At 32.7% G+C, this 24689-nt stretch overlaps 1 protein-coding gene across 5 annotated transcripts; it reads left to right on the top strand.

The window, feature by feature from the left end:
* Window positions 1-3813: 3813 nt before the first annotated feature.
* On the top strand, window positions 3814-9657 carry LOC109181921 (hydroxymethylglutaryl-CoA lyase, mitochondrial-like). 5 transcript variants are annotated; one of them, XM_019331891.1, is made up of 11 exons: window positions 3814-4047; window positions 4347-4551; window positions 5379-5556; window positions 5711-5939; window positions 6024-6055; window positions 6284-6364; window positions 6504-6667; window positions 7149-7285; window positions 7418-7533; window positions 8389-8643; window positions 9412-9657. In XM_019331891.1, the coding sequence occupies exons 2-10, from the start codon at window positions 4400-4402 to the stop codon at window positions 8638-8640; spliced, it is 1341 nt and encodes a 446-aa protein (XP_019187436.1). In that variant the 5' UTR covers window positions 3814-4047; window positions 4347-4399; the 3' UTR covers window positions 8641-8643; window positions 9412-9657. The 5 variants fall into 5 exon arrangements, with proteins under 5 accessions (XP_019187436.1, XP_019187437.1, XP_019187438.1 ...); XM_019331892.1 differs by having other exon boundaries at window positions 5382-5556; XM_019331893.1 differs by lacking the exon at window positions 6024-6055 and having other exon boundaries at window positions 5367-5556; window positions 5711-5890.
* The last annotated feature ends 15032 nt before the right edge of the window (window positions 9658-24689 follow it).

The raw sequence follows: 24689 nt of genomic DNA on the forward strand, positions 1-24689 counted from the left end.
TAAAGTAGTATTCGAACCCTTTACAATCTATCCGGCCTCGAAGGGTATTTATCAGTGTTGCAAAAATTACGCATAGGCGCAAGGCGGTTGGCCACCTAAGCGCCCTAGGCGGTCCCCAAGCGCCTAGCAATTTTTACAACCTTGGTATTTATACATAGATGTCTAGCTCTAAGAAGGAAAGGAAATGAATTACAAATTTTGACTAGGAAACTTTCTCCAAATCAAGTTTGAATTTTCTTCCTAACATATGAGATCTCCTTTTTAAAATGGAAGAGGGAAAACAGAGAGAATTTAACAACAGGTTTTCTCAATATTCTCCGAATGCTCCTCTCAGATATCTTCCCATGCTAGCTTGGCAGTCCCCTGACTTGCTTAGAACTGACTAGTTGACCGACTACATCTTCCAACTACTTGCCCGGGCACACCAATTGAGTACTCCTATCGGGTATTTATCATTCCCTATCAATACTAATTCTAGTTATAAAAATTATAAAATTGGAATAATGTGATTCTAGTTTTAAATGGTTAATTCTTGAATTTTTTTAAACAACTTTAAATGTACATATATAAACTTGTAAAAGAAACAAGACAATTAGATTCATTTCACCAACGTAACTATTGTATGTAACCATTAATTAGGTCATATGTCACCTCATACTTTTCTTTTAAAATTGATGTTCCCTTAAATAAGCTAGGTATCCTTAACTAACATAATACTGCAATTAGGTGCTAATGTTGCATATTTAGTATGCAGTAGCTAGATTAACACGCAACTTTTTGATTTTTTAGTGAATCTCAAACTAAACATAATAGTGCAATTAGATTTTAATATTAAACAATATTTAAAGCGCTGACTTGATTAATATGTGGTATTCATGTTTATGTGTGTACAATTTTTTAAAAAACAATTGTAGGCCTATGGTTTCACATCACAAAATAGTCATTGCATAAATAATAAAATTTGAAAAATTAATCTAATAGTATGATTTATGTATTCTAAAAAATAATAACATATATACACACACATAATTTGGTTAACCCACACTTCTGAACCTAATTAACTTTGTTAACCAAAATTGTTTAAAAAAATCCTTAATCCCAAACTGAAATATGCCCATTAAGAAACATATAATCAAAATTATTGATTTGATTTACTAATTTTTCACCGAATTATAAACACCCCTACTACCATGACAGCTATAACTACAAACGAAGAGAGTATCGTCGTTGAGAGATCAACGGTGAAGACCCATCATCAAATAATCACAAGTCTTTGTTCAAATTAGTAGATGAAGAACCATGGATTCCATCTTACTGGACAAATAACAATGGTCTTCATCTAGGGAATAGGAAGAAGATTATTATTGGTCTTTTTCCAGGCGAAGCATTTGTTGGTGATCAACCACTTATTTCGCAGCCGTTAGTGTTTTTGGTTGTTGAAGGGAGGTGTTTGCATTGAATTATAGTTATATAGGCATGCACATCCAGATAATCACATGGACCGTATTGTTGGATGTCACATCATACCTATAATACATTGTTGTTGTTGACACTAACTTATATATCTATCTATTCTTATTCCAAATCTTTTTTTTGTATTTTTTATTTTTTTTAGGGCCCCCACACCCCGACCCGACAGAGTGGTGGGAGGTGGGAGGTTGTAAATCATGGTGACTCAACTGAACATCAATCACAGGGGCTAGATCGGTGCGCACTGCGCACAAGGAGACCCCCTCACTGCCGCTGGTGAGACTCGATCCCTGGTCATTATTCTAAAATTTCACCTCTATGACCAGTTGAGCTACCCATGCGGGTTATATCTATCTATTCTTGATTTGACATCAAATTAATATAATAATATTATAATTATTACTACTATATTTTAAGACAGTTTGACGGTTCAATAACTCGAATAATAAGCATGGAAACTACACGGGTAATCGGGTAGTGCTTCCCGATTGACCAGGAAGATCGAGAGATGTAACCTACGGAATATGGACACTTAGACAGATATATAACGCTTAGGCTAACTAAATCAGTGATTTTTTGCAAGAAAAAAGTTTAAAGATGTTTTTTTTTTTTTTTTTTTTTTTTTTGGTTATGCGGGATGATTTTTATCTCCTTCTAGTTCAAGTTCTTTATGGGATCGATGCTGACAAAAATAAAGAAAAGCTACCGCCTAGGCGCGTGTTTGGCACACATCCGCGCCCGACTAGTTGTGCGCGTTAATGTTAATTATTTTTTTATTTCCTAGTGTCACCGTAAAAATCCAACAAAATCCTTAATAGATGAAGTTGCCTTAGGTGATTAACATGATACCAAATTTCCTTAACCACGATGACTTTTTTTTGTTAATCAAAATGTACCACATTAAACTCACTTGCTACGAGTCGTCCTCGTAATTATTATTGTTGTTATTATTATTACTAGTATTTGTCCCGTGCGATGCACGAAAAATATGTTATAAAAATATACCATGTATGAGGTTTATTCATATATAAAATTTTTGTTATTTAATAATTATTATGTGTGAATTCCTATGATAAAATTATGAACATAAATATATTTATAATTAAAATAATATTTAAGGTGGGTGATTACTACAAATCTTAAACTATATTAAAAATTTAGTACATAGTATTTAATATTACAAATTTTTAAGAACTTAGTAAATTACAATAGTAATTGAATTACAATTTTAGAGTCACCACGGATCAAAAATTTTAGACCTTTGAGATTTCTAACTCTAGATGTGACAACGTACAATTGACCTTTAAAGACCAAAATCACAATCTTAGTTCGAACATTGATTTTTTCTTCCAAATACTATCGAATTAAGTGTGTAATCAATAAACGATGAGAACTAATAATTCGAGAATATAATCTTAATGTTATTAAGCCTACTTCATGTCAATTAAGTTGGAGAGTGTTGTTGGATAGTATCCGATGAATCCACGAATAACGCATCTTTGTCTCCGTAGTCCTCAATATGCACATCAACAATTTTAAATATTAGGCCGCCTAGCTATGCCATATATTAATTTCAAACTTATGAACTTTGGGGTTGCATGAAATAAAAAGTATATTTTAAATTACTAAGGGTACATTATATATGTATGTAAGGTACTTTCAATATAAAAATAATGTATTTTTAATATATTAAAAATGTATTTGATATTCATGATCCCTACAATTATGTGAACCATCGTTCACACAATAATTTGCCAGTAGAAATTGAAATATAAATAAATATAATAAATAAATATATAAATATATAAATATATAAATATATAAATAAATATATATATATATATATATATATATATATATATATATTAGAAACTGTCAGTGAAAATTATTATCATTATTATTATTGTAATTATTATTATTATTATTATTATTGTTATTATAATTAACAATATTATTATGGTCTTGTGAAAATTAAATGTTGATGATCACCATTTAATTTTCACAAGACCATATGGCTTTATTATATATAGGATTATTATACCATTGGTTCAAGGAAGATTTTAATGTTTATATTTAAGTTCTATTTTTAAAAATAAAAATGAAGAAGTTTATAGGTCATAGGTTATTTTCTTGGAATGTTACATAAAAATAAAATTATTTAAAAGAAAACAAGAGAAGTAGAAAGGCCACATATGCGGCCCAGGTGGTGGTTTAGTGTATTGGGCCGGTATGCGTTGTTCTTGGGCTAACGTTCAACATCTTACATCTCCCACATCGGCTACAAGACTTTCGCTTGCACGCTATATATACTGAAGACTCAGAGCGATGATCGTCTCTTCGGAGACATCCGATAAAATTGGAACGATACAGAGAAGATTAGCATGGCCCCTGCGCAAGGATGACACGCACAAATCGAGAAATGGTCCAAATTTTTTTGAACCCGAAAACTGAAACACGCTTATGAATTTGTTCGCAAATTTCTCCATAAAATTGCAATATTTTCAGCTGGTTGTGCTAAACTTTGAGTTTTTTCTGCTCCGTAGCTCTACTGAATCTCAGAACAGATAAGCTTTGAAGGTTCGAGATCGATTACACTTCCCGAGTATTTGATTTGTTTTTTTTTTTATTATTTTTATTTTTGTATAATTAATTGAGTATGAAGTCACGCTCTTAATGCTTCGGATTGAAAATTGATCGATGATTAAAAAAATAAAATCAAATAAAGAAGATTTAGGAGCTGCTATTTTCCTGGTTATTTGCTTATTTTTACATAACTGAATTCAGGTTATGCTCGAATGATTGTTAATTCTAGTTAATGGCAGTGTGTAGAGAAGTATATTGTGCTATAAAACTGAAATTTTGCTACTTTGTGGTAGGTAAACATCTGGAATAAGCTGTTGTTTGTTTCAACACATTAAGTTGTGATCCAATGTTATCACATAAGGCTGTCAGGAAATTTTCGAGGTTGAGATTTGGTGCTTGCAGTGTATTTGGTAATGATATTCTAGGCAGTGTTCCTGAAATGGAACTCCAAAATTTCAAGGGTGAACAAGGGAAGCGGTTCTCTTCGAGTAAAATGGAGTAAGCACACACATATTTATTCGAACTTCATTTAGTTTTTCGGTGGAAGTCAGTATAAGCTTGTTTATTGCATAATTAAGTGTGTCTGTGAATTTATTGTGTCCTTTGTTACTTTATAGGATGGAAATACTTAAATATGTTACATGAAGTCAGATTATATATATTTTATAATAATAATGATCTAGAAGCAATATTGATGTATGTTTCTCCAGAAAGCATTCATTTAGCAGTCTGGATGCTTTCTTTCATGATTTCACAGCTCAATTGTAGTAGGTAATGATGTTATATTTAGGTATTTAGGCACCTGTTGTCTCGAAATTGGACAAGGGGGCAACTTCTCAGTAAAATTAATAAATTCTTAGCCTTTAATTGGTTGGAGCAGATAGTTTGATGTTTAAGACTTAAGAGAACAGATTTATGAATTTCTTATGCAGAGTTCTATATTCTCTATCAAACTAGCATTGTGGTCCTATGACGTATGTATCTCGTTGCTTCTATATTAACTTTTTCCATTTGTTAGTTAAATGCATTTCTGAATATATGTTGAAATGGTAGCTTGTTGGTATGTTTCTTCCTGCCAGAGAATACAATCAAAATATCTGAAGCTAATTTGACTATATTTTCAAGTCTTGGAATGAGAATTAAAATTGATATTAAGGAGTTAGCTGCTTGTGTTGATAGATCTTATTAGTCTTAGTGGGTCTCTTAGTTTTGTAATTACTTAATGATATTTTGAAGCAGTTGGTCCCACCACCCCCCACCCCCCCCCTCCCTCCCCCCCTCCTCCTCCCCACTTCTATGTGATAGCAAAACAAAGTATTCTTTAGCAGGGAGGAAGACAATGGAAGAGTATATCTATGGCAAAGGCAAACGAATAGAGTTTCACATAATCCTGCCTTTACCCGAGAAACTAGTGTTACTGGAACCACACATAATGCTTTCCATATGTTGCATCATTGTTATAGCACACAACTGAATCCACGACATGGTGTAGGCTTAAATAAGGTACCTTCTAATTTTCTAAAGTATGTTAATATGTACATTGCCAGCTAGTCATATGTTTTTTGAACCTTTTATATTACTACCCAAGTTCTACATGAGGTGTGGTATGCTTTCTAGTTTGTTCTTTTTTCCGTCTAATTAGTTTTGAATTAATTAGGTATTGGGATCTTTGCCTGAATTTGTGAGGATAGTAGAAGTAGGTCCAAGAGATGGGTTGCAAAATGAAAAGGAGATCATATCTACAAGTGTGAAAGTTGAACTAATACAAATGCTTGTTTCTGCGGGGCTGGAAGTCGTCGAAGCTACTAGTTTTGTGTCACCGAAGTGGGTACCACAGGTATTCAGTCTTGCTTGTAGTCAGTGCATGATCAATGGTTTATTGTACTGTAAGCGATGTCATATATGTAATATGTTCTTCCTCCAAAGGTGATTGGTCTTCCTTAGCTCAAGGTTTGTGTACTTTGTTTCAGATTTTCTGAGGAATAGAATTGTCCTTGCACTAGTAAGTCCTGTGTTTTTTATTTTATGGGATTAGAAGCAAACATACAGGTGTGCCTCTGAGTGAGATTATACATTAGCATTTTATTTCTTTCTCATTATAGGTATAGTTAGCTATTCTAGTTTACTATTATTGTCATCAAGGTTTAAGATTCCTAACTGGCATGGTTGTTTGTGAAGAGAATGATGGAGTTCTCTCCCTTTAATATAAACATGCTTTCGTAATGTACAGCTTGCTGATGCAAAGGATGTAATTCAAGCAATTCAAAACATTGCAGGCGTGCGATTTCCAGTTTTGACACCAAATCTGAAAGTGAGTTTCTTGTATAGATGGACTTTCTTAAAAATATGGTTGTTATTATTATTTAAAATTGGATGTTTTAGCAATTCCTATGCCACATGTCAAATCATGAATGTGGTGTTGGAGTCATTTCTATATGTCTTTTTTTCAGGGTCTTGAGGCTGCTGTGTCGAGTGGGGCCAAGGAAGTTGCAGTATTTGCTGCAGCTTCTGAGTCCTTTTCTCGGTCAAACATAAATTGTAGCATTGAAGAGAGTCTCGCTCGTTATCGTGATGTTGCTCTTGCTGCTAAAAATCATTCCATTCCTGTTCGTGGGTATGCCTTCTAATATTTTTACATACTCTTAATTAAATTGGTACCCAGAATGTTGTAGGTTGATTCTTTTGACTTCGTTTTTTAAAAGTACTTTTCTTTTTCATATATTTATATACATACCCTACAAGATTCTTTTGTTTGTCTTGGTCATTTTGTTTATTTTGCCTTCTTGTAAATGAGTTGCCTTTGTATAACATGCTTAATCAGTCATCAGATCTCATTCGTTATGTATAACATGCTTCAGTTGGGTTCATCTCGGTTTATATATCAATGTATATTTATATAACTATATATATGTATATACACAGACAATCCGTTTTTTATGCTGAAGTTCTCTTTTGCAGTTTTGCCAGTGACTGAAGTCTTTTATGTGGTTTAGTTTTAGTTTTCTGGGATCTATACGGGTTGAATTTTTTATTACTCTAGATGCCCGCTTTGTTTTCTCCGCTTTTAGATGAAACATAATATTATTTTTCTCCAGATATATATCGTGTGTTGTAGGATGTCCAGTGGAAGGAGCAGTACCTCCTTCAAAAGTGGCATATGTTGCTAAGGAACTTCTAAATATGGGCTGCTTTGAAATTTCTCTCGGTGATACAATTGGGGTTGGTACTCCAGGTAATGATCAACTGTTTTTCCTCCATTAATATCCCGATTAAAGCTCGTTGTGCTAGTTAAAGTTTTGAACTTGCTTAGGTAGTTAATCCGTCTTCTTTAATTTCTTCCCTGACTTGCAGCTTCTTTATGCAGGTACAGTCATTCCCATGCTTGAAGCCGTGAGCGAAGTTGTTCCCGTGGAGAAGCTTGCTGTCCATTTTCACGACACTTATGGCCAAGCTCTGTCTAACATTCTCGTGTCATTACAGGTAAGCGATCAATCCCCGCTGATGGCTGTCATGTATTATGTTATGAACACGTAGCCCTGTTTGGTACAATGGCTGTTAGCTGTTAACTGATTATGTTAATTAGATGGTATAAATAGTTGATAACATTAGCTGATTGTAGAAAAGTGTTTGATAAATTAGCTGTTAGTTGATAGCTGTTTGGTATAATTTCTTTTCTCAAAAAGCTAATTGAAAAAGTTGCTTGGAGTAGCTTTTTGAATTTTAGCCTTTTGGAGTTGCAAAAAGCTAATTAACCAAACATTTATATTGATATTTTAACTAATCAAACAATTAATAGTGGTCAAATAAGTCAAAATTGGCCTATAGGCCAATTTTTTACCAAACAGGGCCAAATTGATCTGAAATCACGGTTTTTAAAGCTTCAAATGGTTCCATATGTGCACATTTACTGTATCTACACCCAAGTTACTGACACAATTTCTCTTAATTTTATCTTGCGAGAGCGAATGTTTTGATTATTGAAACAAAATTTCGCTTTAAAACCTTGTTAACATGATCCTTTTAGTTTACCCCACATAAGACATTGGTCTGCATGCCAGCCAAAACTGCCATAAAACAAAACTGTTATATCTCATTCTCTTGATTCCCACTGCACGAATATGCTTGTAAGGACAGCAAGTTCAGTTGGATATGGTGGCTTCAGTCAGCTAGTTGTATTATTACAAAGAAATATACAATTGTAACTTATTTTAACTGTCATAGATGTCCAGTTCTCACATTTCATCATAATAGCAAATACCCTGTCATGCACTTTCCATCAATGCCCCATTCCTTCAGAGACTGTGGAGTTATGTGGAATGATGCTTTTGTTGTCAGATGGGAATCGGCACAGTGGATTCCTCTGTATCCGGGCTTGGAGGTTGTCCATATGCGAAAGGTGCATCAGGGAACGTTGCGACTGAAGATGTTGTATATATGCTGAATGGACTCGGAGTGAGGACAAACGTTGATCTCCAAAAGCTCATGCTGGCAGGGGACTTCATCTGCAAGCATTTGGGCCGGCCTTTGGGTTCCAAGACCGCAATCGCCCTCACCAGACGCACACCACCTCATACTTCCAAACTTTAAAAGGTACTCTTCTGATTCCTTGTGCACAAGTTGCCATCTTCTCCATGTCCCAGCATGTCGAATCACTGCTTAAAATCGCTGTTCACATTCAATTATTGTTGTTGACCAGTTTTAGTTCTGCCTGCTGTTTGCTTTGGGATCACTTGTTGAAATGCCCATGTACCGCAAATATCCCAACTGCAGGAAATAAAGACAAAAATATACCACGCCCTATGAATTCGCTTTGGCCATGTGTCATATATGGCCATACTCTCTCCACAGAGATTGAAGATACCAAATTTTCTTGGGCCATTGTGCAAAACTCATCAACACCACCCATCATTTTCTTTTCTGAACCATCCCCGGCATGCATTAGCCATTTTCTTACACCAATCACATTTGGGGTGACGAGGGAAAAACCTGCATCCACTACCCGAGAGTACACTGGGACACTGGGTAAACTAGCCTAGGTTGCTCATAGCTGACTGGCTCAAACCAAGAAGGTTGGGATTCAAACTTGTGACCTTATGGTTACAAGTTTGGGGTGACGAGGGAAAAACCTGCAGCCACTACCCGAGAGTGCACTGGGACACTGGGTAAACTAGTCTAGGTTACTCATAGCTGACTGGCTCAAACCAAGAAGGCTGGGATTCGAATTTGTGACCTTATGGTTACAAGTTTGTATCCTTAGCCATCTTGGCTGAGGTTGCCCCCACCAATCACATTTCCTTTTATAAAACTCTGCTGCATACAATTACATAGTGATGTACATTATCATTGCCTCTAAAACAGTGACAGAAAAGATGGAACAAAATACAAACCCAATGGAAGATTGAGTTACCATGAAGTGCTAAGCAGAAGGTAATTTTGTGCTTTTATGGTCATTGTATTTTGTGGGCGGATTCATGCTAACAGACAGGTCACATGGACTGGGAGTTTTCTTGAGATAGAATTTGTGTGTCAGCTCTCCTTCAAGACTCTGTGCAACACAATAAATTGATGAAATAATATATTCAACTTGGTCTGTTCAAGACCAAACAACAGTTCCATTGAGCATATAATATATAAAAATATTAAGGTGCAATTTAATCTATTCTCGAGGAACTTTCCTTTCACCCTCAAGACATCTTGGTTCAAACATTAGCTAACAGCCATTTTACCAAACAGGGCCAAAGTTTTTATTCCTAATTTCAAAATTGAGTGTGGGGAACTTTCCTTTCCATTAGCAATGGCTAATCACAACACTTCCATTGTCATGATTCATGAAAACCCAAAACATATACATGTTGCTTGCTTGTACTCATGATTCTACATGTTGCATATAGATCCTTGTGGGGGTGGGTCCCAGATGGGAATAGGAAATTATGCATTCGTGCATTGGCTATAAAGTCTTTGTACTTTATATATATATATATATATATATATATATATATATATATATATATATATATATATATATATATGTGTGTGTGTGTGTGTGTGTGTGTGTGTGTGTGTGTGTATGCAATGCACCAGCAGTGACCAGTGAGTATTGATGCAGACCAGCCAGACCTATGGCAAGCATGTGAAATAGGACAGTTGCAATTATACAGTGGGTCTTCTTGTCCCTCCGAGTACCCAACCAAAGATTATTCAAATTAATATTCCATGAACCAGTGTTTTCCTAGTATGATTTATTTTATCTTATATGATTGGTTTGTGACCTATTATATATCAACGAGATTTACCCTATATATACCATCGAGTTGTGGCTATAAGATTTCCTTGTCAGTTGTCACCGACCAAAAATAATACCATGTAGCGTAGTGTTGCTTCTCCAAGCATTTTTGCTACAGTTAAGGCTTGCTCAAGACATCTCATGGTCTGATCAAAAGGTACACAGTTACTACATGCAAGTATAATATCAAGTGTTTGCATAGAAAATTTTATTTGTAATTGAAATAATTCTTCAATGCTCGTTGCGCAGCACATTATACTATGGAATGCTAATTAATGTTTATTTTAGTATATTGAAGATTTTTTTTTTTTTTTTTTGCGCACTATAAATCTATTTTTAGGTATTATATTAAAAATGAACCTATAAATAAAGAGTATATATAATATACTGTAACATTTAGAGAGATTCAAACCTATGACTAAAGAGTTATGATATCTCTCGCCAACATGCCCTCGGTTGAGCTTATCACATAAGGTCTTTCTAGTGCAATTTATCTTTCTTATATGGTTTGTTGGCTAGGTTTATCCAATACACACCTTCGAATAATGGTTACAGATTTCTCTCTTCATCTAAAAAAAAAATATTAAAAAAAAATGACATCGATGATTGAAGTAATGAATAATAGTTAATTAATGAGTTAATATCTAAAATGGTCCCCTGACTATGCCATAATTACCAATTTGGTCCTCAACTATCATTCTTATCCAATTAAGTCCTCAACTATGTAACTTTTACTCAATTAAGTCCTCAACTATACAATTCTTACCCAATTTAGTCCTCAACTATACAATTCTTACCCAATTTAGTCCTCTGTATTAATTTGACTGTTTGTTGACTGTCAAAAGTCGGGATAAAATTATAATTTTACAAGATTTCTCCTTCCTCTCCATTTAGCAGCGCCAAACCATGCAGCAATACACTCCGATCAGATTTCGATCGTCAAAAAATCGTTGAAAATCAAATTCATGGGCTATCCGATGTACAACCACTACTTTGATACTGACAGGTTTAGAACCCAACCGGAGCTTATTGCTACATGGTTTAGCGCTGCTAAATGCGGAGGAAGGAGAAAACTTGTAAAATTACAACTTTATTTCCACATTTGACAGTCAACAAACAGTCAAATTGACAAAGGACTAAATTGGGTAAAAATTGTATAGTTGAGGACTTAATTGGGTAAGAATGATAGTCGAGGACCAAATTGGTAATTACGACATAGTCGAGGGACTATTTTGGGTATTAACTCGTTAATTAATTAATTGAAACATGTTTCACAATCTACAAATTGAAATTAAAATCCCAAGGGTTACTAAAACATAATTCTCGTATTAGAAGTTATAAGTTCAATTCTTTCCAACATTATCTTGTCCGAGTTCATCACACAAGGTCTTCAAATTATGGTTTACCTCTCTAATTATATGGTTTGTGGAGTTTTGCATACTATTATATAAGAGCGAAATTTACCTTATACATACTTTCAGATAGTAACTATAAATATTATGTCATCCAAAAAAATGATTTTTTTTTTTTTTTTTTGAAAACCAAAAGCAAAACTGAAATTAGAAGACAATAATTACAAATTAAACTATGAATAAAAAAAAAGTTATTCCGTAATTCTTTTTACCTGATTTTACATGCATGTATCCCGTGAATGTACGTACTTTAATTTGTGTCATTATATCTTGTGAGATGATATCAGAGATGCTTAAGAAGCTGAAAACTTAATAATTAAATTGGAACATAATGGGGTTAATTATCAGTGGTTGATGATGCCATGATGGTAAAAGCTCAACATATTATTTACCTTTTCACCTGCAAGAAAGATATATGTAGGGAGGGGATTAATTATCACATTCATAATAATTATTATTCCATTAAACAATGATTTGATATTAGGTTAGGACAACTAAGCTTGAATTAAGTAAGATTAACTTACAAGCATGGGACATAATAATCTTCATGATTAAGGTCTAATCAAAACACTAATTTTTCTTCCTAATTATTAAAATCAATTAACAAATGAATACACAACAATTAATAGTCACCATAATATGAATAATTAATACTAATTTGTTGTAACATTCCATCTTAAATATACAATAACTAGCACTGTTGATGTCCATGTGGCAAACAAGATTACCGAGATTGCCCTGCAATTAAAAAAAAAAAAAAAAAAAAAAAAAAAAAAAAAAAAAAAAACTCCGTAATATTTTTGTAAATAATTCAAATTTTGGTGTAAAACTGTAAATAACATGCATGTGTTAAAAGTGCAAGTAACTGATGCAATTGTACAAGTAAAATCACTTAAAAGTGCAACCATTTTCACTTAACAATGCAAGTAATTTACCTTTTTTTCACATTAGTGCACCTAATAATGTCTTTCACATTAATGCACTTAATGATAACGTTTAGTGCAACTAATGATAACGTTAGATGCACTTTATATTGATGCTCAGTGCACATTACTTGTTGCAGTTTTAATACATTTTACTTGCACTTAGGTGCACTCTATGAAACTGTTATTTGCACTTTTAGCACAATTTACTTACACTTCAAAGTTTCATTATTTATGAAAATGTCACCGCATTTTTTAAAAAAAATAGTATTTCTGATCTGTTAGATCTAAGACAAATAGACGGTTGCGATTGATTCTCATTCTTTTTCTAGACATGTGATTCTCACATAATTCTTCTCCTATATATAGAGGATAAACTCAATTTTATTATAAATTGAAATCATCTCAACCTCATTTAAGAGAGATCATAATTTTTACTAACGATAAATTTTTTATTGTCTTACTTTAAATCATTTTTTAGAAAAGTTCACTCTTTTGAGATCCTTTTTGAGAAAAGGTTAATACTTAATAGAATGATGATGTAGGAGATTAATTTACTAAATTATCCTCCACAATTATGACAGTATGCTGATATCAGCATGATCATTTATGTTAATTAAAAATTATGATGAGTTAACTCTTAGGGGTAAAACTTTAATAAAACTATTTGTATGAACCAAATTTACTGTCTCAAATTTTCATTAAAATGAAATTGTGATGTGGAAATTTGTACCCACTAGGCCAGTAGGCCACTACTTGTGTGAGTTAGTGTGAATTCTTCTGTGAAGAGTGGATGAGATAAATTAATAGAGGAGTGTATACCATAGAAGTTAAAGTAATGAAATCATAATTGTTTGACTTAATGTTATTATTATTATTATTATTATTATTATTATTATTATTATTATTATTATTATTATTATTATTAAGAAAATGTCAATATGAATGCATGTCATTTAAAGTTTTTTAATGATATATTGTTAATTTTTTTTGTACACAAAGAAAATTATAAAAATGAATTTAAGTTGAAAACGAATTTAGGTAGAAAAATATTAATTTATTAAAACTAAAAATAAATTTCAAAATCTTTGAACCAATCAAGACTCATTGTTAAAATCAACTATAGTGCGTTTTTTTTTTTTTTTTTTTGGTAGGAAAATGCTATTTTCTCCTCCTATTTTTCCCTCCAACTTTCCTCTCCTATGGCATTCATTCATTGGAGGTCAATAAATTGGTTATCCCACTACTAATTAAAAACTAAATTTAACTACATACCAATAAAAACTAAATTTAACTACATACCAATAAGGTGATGCCACCTTAGGTAGAAATTTTTTTAGTAATAACTAATTAAATACTCCTAGTTAACTAGAGTAACATTTGAAGTAGACACCACAACTCATTAAATAACTACCATACTATTTTTGATATCCCGTACCGTGTGTGTTCGGCACATGAAAGCTCTCTTTCTCTCTCTCACACATATATATTGGTTCAAATGCGGATGGTACTTTCCGTATGTATTTGAAAATGCATCACAATGAGATGTATTAGTGCGCCAGAAAATGCACCACACATCAAAAAGAAATGCACCACACCTAATAGTGCATTTTCGAACACTATGTGGTGCATTTATAGGTACCTAATGGTGAGACAGACAGCACGGGAAACACTGTCTGTACGAGAACATGACGCTATATATATATATATAGTCCGTATTATTTATTAGAGTTGAGAAATAGTGACTACACTGAAATCCAAAGAAGAGGGCAAGGTTTGTTGGCATTACATTGAAAGGGCAGGCAATAAATGATACATCTCTCTCTTTTCCTATGCAGCAATGACACATTCAGATTTCTGTGCAGAGACAGAAAACCCTGTGGAACAACCCCATTTCCATGGCCGAAATTTAAATACCCAGCCCTGCCCCTTCAACTTTTTTTTTTTTTTTTTTTTTGAATTGCACTTTTTTTTGAGTGACAAGAGAAATCTACGGTCACTATCTGATGGTATACATTTTTGATGTCCAGTAATAACATATTTAATCTTCATTTAGTGTGTTATAGGTGTCACTAGATTTAGTCTATGGGTTACGTTACCGTTGAATTCATGAGTATGCCCTAACTATATAGAAGGTCCATACGAGAAGAAGTTTTGAACTTTCGATATCTTTTAAGGAATGAAAGTTATTTTAGAGGTGGAGCTTGACTTGAGGACAAAAAGATAAGTAGAAGATAAAATTTCACTAGTAGCATTCTTCTCCCAAACGGTTGAATCCCCAACTCCAAGGGTCCCACACCCCGACTCGACAAAGTATTTGGGAGGATGGACTCAATGGCTCAACAGACATGGCCAAATGTTGGTACGCATAAGAGATCTGCCTACTTTGAACATAATGCCCACACTACCGCCGTCGTGATTCGAACTTTGATCTCTTCTCCCAAATACTACCTATTGAACCATTGAGTTAAACTAGTGTCGGACAAATTTCATTATTAGTCTTAATTCAACTAATTAGGGTTTCTAAAAAGTAACAATAAATTCTGAAAATGTGTTAATGAAGGGACCAAAATTACTAATGTTATTAATAATTCAGACTAAAAGCGGTGACATATACGTACAATTACTATTATCGTATAATTCACTAGCTAACATGTGATTTTTCTTTTATTTTTTTTAACCAAACAACAAACAATTATGTGACACGTCTCCATCATTTATCATTTATTATTATTGACGGTGTATAGTATGGAGCCCTTTATCCAGATCTGATGATTCAAATTTCAACAACAAAAAACAAATAAAATTAAATAAAAAGAAACCTTTTTTTCTTCAAAAAATCAAACAAAAAATAATAATTACGTTTTCTCAGAAAAAAAATTATTACGCCCCTGATTTTTAGCCGAAAGTGAACCCCACCGTATTATAATGCAGTCTTGGGAGTGGACCCTCAGCTCGACTATACAAACGTTGCACCACTGTCCTTTTGTTTATTAAATTTGGAGGCATGCATGCAAATAATCCAATCATCATCATAATATATACACATGCATTCTATTATTCTTCTTCTCTTGAAAGGTCGAATCTCTAGCCCCGAGGGCCCCACATTTCGACCGGACAGAACATTTGAAAGAATATAAATCACGATAACTCAATAGCTCAGTAAACAAAGTTAAATGTTGTGCTGATATGACACATTATGAATAATTATATGTTAAATTATAATATTAATATTTTTACTCTCAAAATACCTACAATATTACTCACTTATAAGTTATAAACATTGTATTGTGGTCCTGCACACACATATATATACATAACCAATCCATATATGTACATTCATGCACACGTACCTGTGTACTTATATTATACATGAATTTTTGAATTTATATAATAATAATAATGATGATTTTCTTTCTTTCTTTCTTTCTTTCTTTCTTTTTTTTTTTTTTTTAAATGGAGGGTGTGAAAAAGGAGATGAATCTTTTATTGGAAGAATGAAATATCCAAAATTTGTTTTCTTCTACTAAATATAGAAAGAAAAAAAAAAGAAAAAAAAAACAACATTATTATAAAGAATTGGAAACTAACATCTAAAGTGTGCAAAAGACATTCCAGGTTCCATGTTTGAGTCATCTGAGCATAGCAAGAACAAGAAAGCAGACAAGAATTTACCATCATCACATACAACTACCCCATCATCATTTGATTCATACAACTATAATATATCATCAAATTAAACAAATATTAATGTAAATCTTAATTAGTGTAATCAAATTAAAGAAATATAATTTGCTGGACTTAACAAAATTCATAGTATTACTAGCAGCTTTCGATCATGTACAGATTCAAGATTTTTGTTGTGGGAGCTGAGCTTGAAATCCAGTGTTTATAGAGGCAGACCAAGCTAAGTATTACAGTAGAGCTAGCTTTCATGTACAAATTGAAGCTAGAAAGTAGGAAGGTTTCTTGAAATGTGAAACAATATTCACTACAGCCCAGCCAGCAGCCATGGCTGCTCTGGACCAACAAATTATACTCAACAAAGAAAGCCAAGATGAAAAGAAAGAAAGAAAATTTCAGAAAAAAAAAATTGTGGGATTTGTTGATTGATTCATGATGATGAAATCCCAAGAGGAATCTTGGGTTTTTTTTTTTTTTTTTTTTTTTTTTTTTCTTTTTTGTGTGTGCTACTAGCTAGCTAGCAGGAGGATACTTATCTGTTGTGTAGAGGGTTGGGGCCTGTACGGACTTTCCTCTTATCCCCACCAAAAATGTCATTATCCCCCCCAAGCTCCAAACTGGGAATATTTCTCTTCTTCATCTTCATCTTCATCATGTTCTTTCCATGGTGGGATTTCATCACTGCAGAAGCAGAAGCAGAAGAAGAAGAAGAAGGTGCAGAGTTTATGGGTTTGAATCTGTAGAATTTGACAGTGCCATTATCTGCATAGCATGGGGCTTTAAACTGCAGAAGCATGAGAAGAAGAAAAAGGCACACACAAACCAAACTCATCTGATGTTTCTTGCTAAGACAGTACCAAGTAGTCATGGCTCCTCAGCTCATGGATGGGCTTTAATTTCTTTCTTTTTCTATCTGTCCACCCTTCCTAGCTGATGAGATGAGATAGATGTTCTTGAAATTGGGTTCAGAGACAAGAAGAGCAAAAAGATTGGTGTTTTGAGAGAAAGGTAGGAAGGGAATTGGTAAATGGGAAAAACTTTTGGGGATGCCTTGGAGTTTGAAGGTGATGAGGTGGTGCAAAGTCAATTTTGGGGACACATACATACAGTCAATGTATGTGCATAGGTTTTGGTGCTCCCTAATTTTTTTGTTGTGTGAAATTGGGTTATTGTGAGTTGTGTTTTCTTGGGAAACTTTTCTTTCTGATTTCAGAGCCAAAGCTCCCCAAACATGATGAAGAGAAATACAGAGACAACCTTTGCACCTAGGATGTTAGATGTATACTCCTCAGATTGAAAAAATTGCTAAGCGCTCTTCAGACATTTAGCGCTTAGACGGCGATTAATCAGGCGCCTAGGTGCCAATGTATTATTTTTGTGAGTGGGGGTATTTGGAGAAGTGGAAAACAAATTAATTGGGTGGCTTATTATAAAGGTAATAGACCAAATCAACCATCTACATAAATCTTGAGTCATGTGAGATCAATCATTTTATTGGATTTTTTTTTTTTTTTAATATTGTCTTTTGTAAGTTTGGTGGTGAGTGGCTCACTACCTAGGTTTACAATGGAAGGTTGTTGCCTACAAGCAAGTAGAATGTCTTTCATGCTTCAAAAGTCATATTTTTTCTTTTTTCTTTTTAATTATAAATATCAATTATTAATACTTAACAATTCTTCAGTGGGAGCGTTGTTAACTCTGTGTGTTTTATTAGGTTGAAAAAGTATGTTTAAATAGATACTACAATGTAATAGAGTTAGTAACATTAAAAAAAAAAAAAATACTTAACAATTACCCCGCCCCCAACACACCTATATTTATTTCAATTACCCAATATTTGATTTCAATTTTGATTCCGATAATTGTACCCAACATTCCAAAATTCAGCCTTCATTGGTATTCGCAATGGGAATTAAACCCATTGCCAAACTCCCTCTTTGGTGTCTCAAAAGTCTATACATCCCATTATATATTTCAGGAAAAGTAGCATAAAAAAGCTTGACCTTTTTGCCAAAGAAGTTTGCATATACAAAAGCTAAGGGCATATTTTTTTACTACTAAGGTGTTGTTTGGATCTTCACAAAAACATCACATAATATTCTCTTTTGCTGCTGCTTCTTCTTCTTTTGGTAAAAACATCAACATTTACATGCAAGTTGCATAGATAAATATGTACATAGAATTGCACCTTCTCAACTTGTAGTTTAGTTTACATGTTACAATATTCTTATCAATCATTAAAAAAAAAAAAAAAAAAAAAAAAACACTTGGACAAAACATCATTTAAAGGCTGAAATGACTACATATTACTTGGCACGTTGCCTGGTTAGTTTTCATTTGATTAATAAGTAGAAGTTTTACAATACTGATCGTAAAAATACCGTTTATTATTCATTATTAAAAATAAAAAAGTGATACATGTATGTTACGATTAAGCATTTATCACTACGTCAAAAGTTATAACTAGTAATGAAGATGCAACTTTATTTTCTTATACTTACATAGTAGCCAACTTCAAATATCAATTGTTAATTAAGAGCAAACGCACTTACCACTAAGTCAAAAGTTATAATTAGTAGCGAATATACAACTTCATTTTCTTATACTTGCGTAGCTGCCAGTGTCAAGTTTCGATGGTAAGATTCTGGACCTAACCCTCCAAGTCTCCACCCAACAATGTCTAACCAATTACGACACAACTTTTAACAAATCAAAAATATATCCAATCACTTTCTATTTTTAACAATATAATTGAGATTTTGTTGATTAGTATGGTAGAATTAGCTAACCTAGCTTATAAAATTTCTTGCAAAGTTTGGTTAGTCATCAAATTAATTTTGACTTTTTAGTCCAAGAAATATTAAAGAAATTGGCAGTAAAATTAAAGTAGAAGTAGAACATAGTTAGTATGTGTTTATTGACTTTAATTAGCATTCATCTCCACCTATGGACCTGCAATCAATTGGTCAAAAAGGAGCCAAAACATTAGTCATAGCAATAATTTCATTTAGTATAATTGCCCAAATTTCTAATCAATCTAACAAGTCTTGTAGCTCCCTGCTATTCTTCTCATTCATTTTGGTGCACTGTAGCACTGTCTGAAATGTGATATTTCCACTTAATCATACTTCTCCAGCTAAGGCCACTTCAAAATTTTGAAATTCATAGCTCTAAAACTCTTTTAAAAAAAAAAAAAAAAAAAAGTACTTCAGACAGCATGCGAGATAATATAATGTTGTACGTGAAACATCACAAAAGTTTCTGTTATATTGTTTATTTCTCGGGTGGTGTTACATACTCATCATGTGTTTTTTTGTTACTTATTGTGACTCCTACTCGTATAGACGACCAGTCATTAATGATCGAATCTTGATTCACGTGTTGACTATTGCGGGGCACGATTTTTGCCAATATTATGTCGTCCCGAACACAATATCATGCTTGTTTGTCCTTGTGTATATAATATATATGAATAGATTTTCCCAACCAAGAAATCAAAGATTGGAATGGAATATATGTGTATGTAAAGTGAAGAATTTGGTGGAGATTGTAAATAAAAACATCATTTGCAGGGCGACTAAGGCAATTAGGTTACTTTGTGTGGGGCACTGAGATAAGATGTTTGAGAGGGGTATGCCACAGTTTTCACTTTCTCATTAGGAATGATGTTGTCCCTCATTTCCTTTCTTATGCTAAGAAGAAAATTAATTATAGAGCATTGAATATATATATATATATATATATATATATATATATATATATATATATATATATATGATCATATGAAAATCATGCGTTACATGAGAATCTACGAACCAACATAAATATACACAAGCGTTTACATAAATGCACACAAATCATTCCAAGAATAGATTATATTGTGTGCATTGTGCGCTGAAATATAAGTTTTTGTGCATTTATGTCGATGCTTTTGTGCATTTCGTAAGTTCTCACTTGAACATATATATATATATATATATATATATATATATATATATATATATATATATATATATATATATATATATATAGGGTTGAGTTCACATGAGGATAGTGATATATAGAGGACTATATAGAGAAAAATCAGGCACATACACGATAAATTAGTATCATGCACACAACTTAATACACAATGACACACTAGCATGCATGTAAACATCAGGTTTCGAACTCAGCCTCTATTAATTAATAAAGCTATGCACACAACATACAAAGGCACATGACTACATTAGGTCATGCACATGACATACAGACTAATGGCACGCGACTACACCTGTCAACCCTATTCACACGACATACGAACTATGGTACACGACTACATTAGACTATGCACACGACATACAAAGTAATGACACACAACTACACCTATCCACACAATCCTCTATAATATACTTGTCCTCATTTGAATACATCTATATATATATATATATATATATATATATATATATATATATATATATATATATGGAAGGGTTCAGGTGCGGGTATAGCTTCACGTGCGGTTGTGCGGTTAAATCTGAGCAGTTGATCAAATTTAGATCAACGGCTCAAATCAATGAAAATTAAAAAAAAAAAAAAAACGCGTGCCTGGAACAAAGAAGTATAAGCTAAGGTGCACCTTAAGTGTTAGATCTGAATCACAAACTCACGCACTTTAAGTACAAAACTCACACACATTAAGCACAACCTCACGCACATTAAGCACAAAACCCACGCACTTTAAATATTAACTCACAGACTTTAAGTTTCAACAACTACTGACATTAAGTACAAAACTCACGCACATTAAGTACAAAATCCACGCACATTAAGCACAAACATCACGCACATTAAGCACAAAATTCACGCACTTTAAGTATTCACTCACAGACTTTAAGTTTTAACAACTATTCACGTTAAGCACATCCCCACGCACATTAAGCACAAACCTCACGCACATTAAGCACAAAACACACGCACATTAAGCACAAAACTCACGCACATTAATCACAGATCCGCTCACCTTAATTTTGACCTAGATGCAAAAATTACAAAATTGTCACCGCGTTTTTTTTTAAAAAACTTTGATAATCCTGGACGACGTTGATTAAAGCGAGATGAATGGCTCAAATTAAACCGCACAACCGCACCTGAAGCCCTCACCCGCACGAGAACCTATATATATATATATATATATATATATATATATATATATATATATATATATATAATAGACACACATGAAAGTTATGGATAGATGATGATCATGTTTTGCAATCCATAAAAGTGGGATGGTCCCAAAAACCCATTATAATGCTCTGTAAAAAGATGACCATTTCCTTGTAAAAATCTTCCAGATATCACACTTTGACTATTTTGACAGCTTGTTTTGTTTGATCAACCACCGCCACCTTCATTTTGCAAAATATATATACACAAATTCCTTTCTTATTTTTTTTCCTTTGAAAATCGACTTCGCTATATGATTTTATGAGTGTATATGTTAGATGACTTTCTCAATAGGAAAGTGAAACTTGAATTTGGTCCAAATTTAACTCTTTTTCTAAGATTCATATGGCTTCTTAACATAAAAGTCACAAGTTAAAGCCACTTGACTAGAAAATTTTGAGTAGTTCGGACACACTAATTTAATTTCATTTTTCACACACACTAATTTCATTATAATAATATTAAAATATTATTTTAATTCTATTATAATTGACTTTGCTTTGTTTTTATTTTTAGAATTTCAACCTTTTGTCTTTTTAAAATGTTCACTTTTAATCTTTTTTTGAAACATTCACTTTTAATCTTAAATACATAAATGTCATAACTTTTGAAAATTTCACCCTGCCACATTAGAGGGTGTTGATATACAGTTTATCTAAATTTTGTCTGATTTGACCAATTTTACCATTTGACTTAGTCAAATAATTAAAATATGTATCTCGTAAATAATTTTTAGGGCAACAAAGCATATATATATATATATATATATATATATATATATATATATATATATATATATATATATATATATATATATATATATATATATAATTCAGTTTCTATGCAGTTGGGTATGTCCCATGCGATTGTGCGGTTAAATCTGAGTCATTGATCTTGCCTAAATCAACGTCAAGGATTAACAATGATTAAAAAAATGCAGTGGCAATTTGATCTTTTTGCATCGAGGTCAAATTTAAGGTGCAAGGTTTTCGTTCTTAAAGTGCGTGGTTTTTGTGCTTAAGGTGAGTTAGTTGTTGAAACTTAAATGCGTCGGCTTAAAGCTTTAGCCGCGTGGTTTTCCTTCTTAAGGTGCATGATTTGTATGCTTAAGGTGTGTCAGTTGTTGAAACTTAAGGTGCGTAGTTTGTATTCTTAAGGTGCGTGGTTTATGTACTTAAGGTGCGTCATTTTAAAACTTTAGGTGAAACAAATCAAACTGAGGATTTAGTGAACAATTTAAGCCTCCAACTTGGCCAAACCAAGCCTAAGTAAGAAGGCAAAATTTTGAATCCACATAATTTTTATAGCTAGCATTCAAATGTTAATATAAGGTGATCTTGTGATCTTATATTATTGTGGTTCTCACTAAAGTATGTAGTGCTCATTTTTTGTCCATTTAAAAGCATTATTACATGCAACTAAGCTCTCTTGAATGGATCATCTTAAGCTGTTTACCAACTTCATTTGCAAAGTCAACTCTTTGTTAAATCACATCATCCACCTTAAAGCTGTGGCAAGAAATAATTAACTTGTAAAGAATATGTTATACTTAGATTGCATATTTCCTCATCCTCTTACCTATATCTAGATCAACTAGCTTTAGTAAGGGTAACCTTTTTGGCTTTTATAAGAATCCACACAAATGTCATTGCAATACAAATTATATAATTAGTTTAACATAAAGTGGTAACGTAAATTTTACTAAACTTAAACTCTGCAATATGTTAGAATTGTATTGTAAAAGTAGATTTAATAATACTCATCACAAGTATACAAGTTATACACTAGTAATTTCAAATTTGTTGTTGGTGAGACTCAAACTTCTAAAATCATAAATGTATCTTTTTGACACCTCGGGTTATTCCAGTGGTCACAAAAGCAGTCATAAATTCCACAAAGAGGGAAGAGATCGATGGGAGTTTAATTTGAATCTTGTGAGGCCAAGCTTTCACTCAGTTCCCAACTACTTATGAGTTGGGTACCGAAATTTACCTATCATATAATACTTGTGAATTCAGGTAGCATAGCCCCCATGGAGTTGACAGAATTCAACTTTTTCCATCAAGAAATATATCTTTTTAACTATCTTAAGTAGAGTTCATTATATTAATTAATTAAGTTTTTTATTTATTCATAAACTACCAAGTATTGAATGAGCATTTGGTTCATGCAAAAGAGATAGAATGCAACTCTAGAAACTTCTTGGGGTGCGTTTACTAACGGAAGAAACTCTCCATTTTTTTTAGACAAATAGAAAACAAAATAAAGGAAAACGAAAAATACGTTTACTTTCGTACATTTTTTTAATTTGAAAATGGAAAGTGAAGATCGAACAATTAAATAAAAGAGCGTTGAATAGTTGAAGTAAACAAAGTCAAAATTTATTTAAATTTTTTAAAATAAATAAACAAACCGACATATGGAAGAATGTATTGAAGAGTGCATGGCAGTGGCAACCAGCAAATATGAAATATGAAATGAACAATAATGCAATAGATGATGAAGCGTGTTGTCTTCAGTACAGAATTCATCATTGGAGTAAAGAAAGAAGATTGGTATGAAATATTGGTCGTCAAGCAACTAGCCATCCTTTCTAGGGTTTCCCATCTCTTTTATTTTCTTTTTTTAAAAAAATTATTTTCATAAACCCTTTAAAAAAAAAAAAAAAAAATTCTCCCCATAGCTTTTTATGATTTCTCCTGTTTTATAATCCCTTTTTTTCTCCCATGCATTTGGTCAAACACTCAAATACTTATAGAGCTAACAAGCCTAACATTATTGGAACATCAACTACCACTACACATCATATATATACACTTATCTTACTTATTATATATACATGCAAACTATTTTCAATGCCCCCCACCCCCACCCCCACCCCACCACCTCCTATTAACCTACAATCATTTTAGAGCTTATTTGACTAGTCCACAAAGAAACCTCATAAGTACCAAATGTCCACTTTTCATGCTTGCACATGAGCAACATATTTACAAAATTCAAGTTGTGTTTACTTTAATTCTCTAGTTTTTCATTCTTCATTTTTTAATTTTTTTTCGAATAGAGAAATGTATAAATGAACATATTATCTATTTTCATCAATTTTTCATCGCTTTTGTTAGTAAA

The sequence above is a fragment of the Ipomoea nil genome, unplaced genomic scaffold (genome assembly GCF_001879475.1).
Source record: "Ipomoea nil cultivar Tokyo-kokei standard unplaced genomic scaffold, Asagao_1.1 scaffold1043, whole genome shotgun sequence".
NCBI lineage: Eukaryota > Viridiplantae > Streptophyta > Magnoliopsida > Solanales > Convolvulaceae > Ipomoea > Ipomoea nil.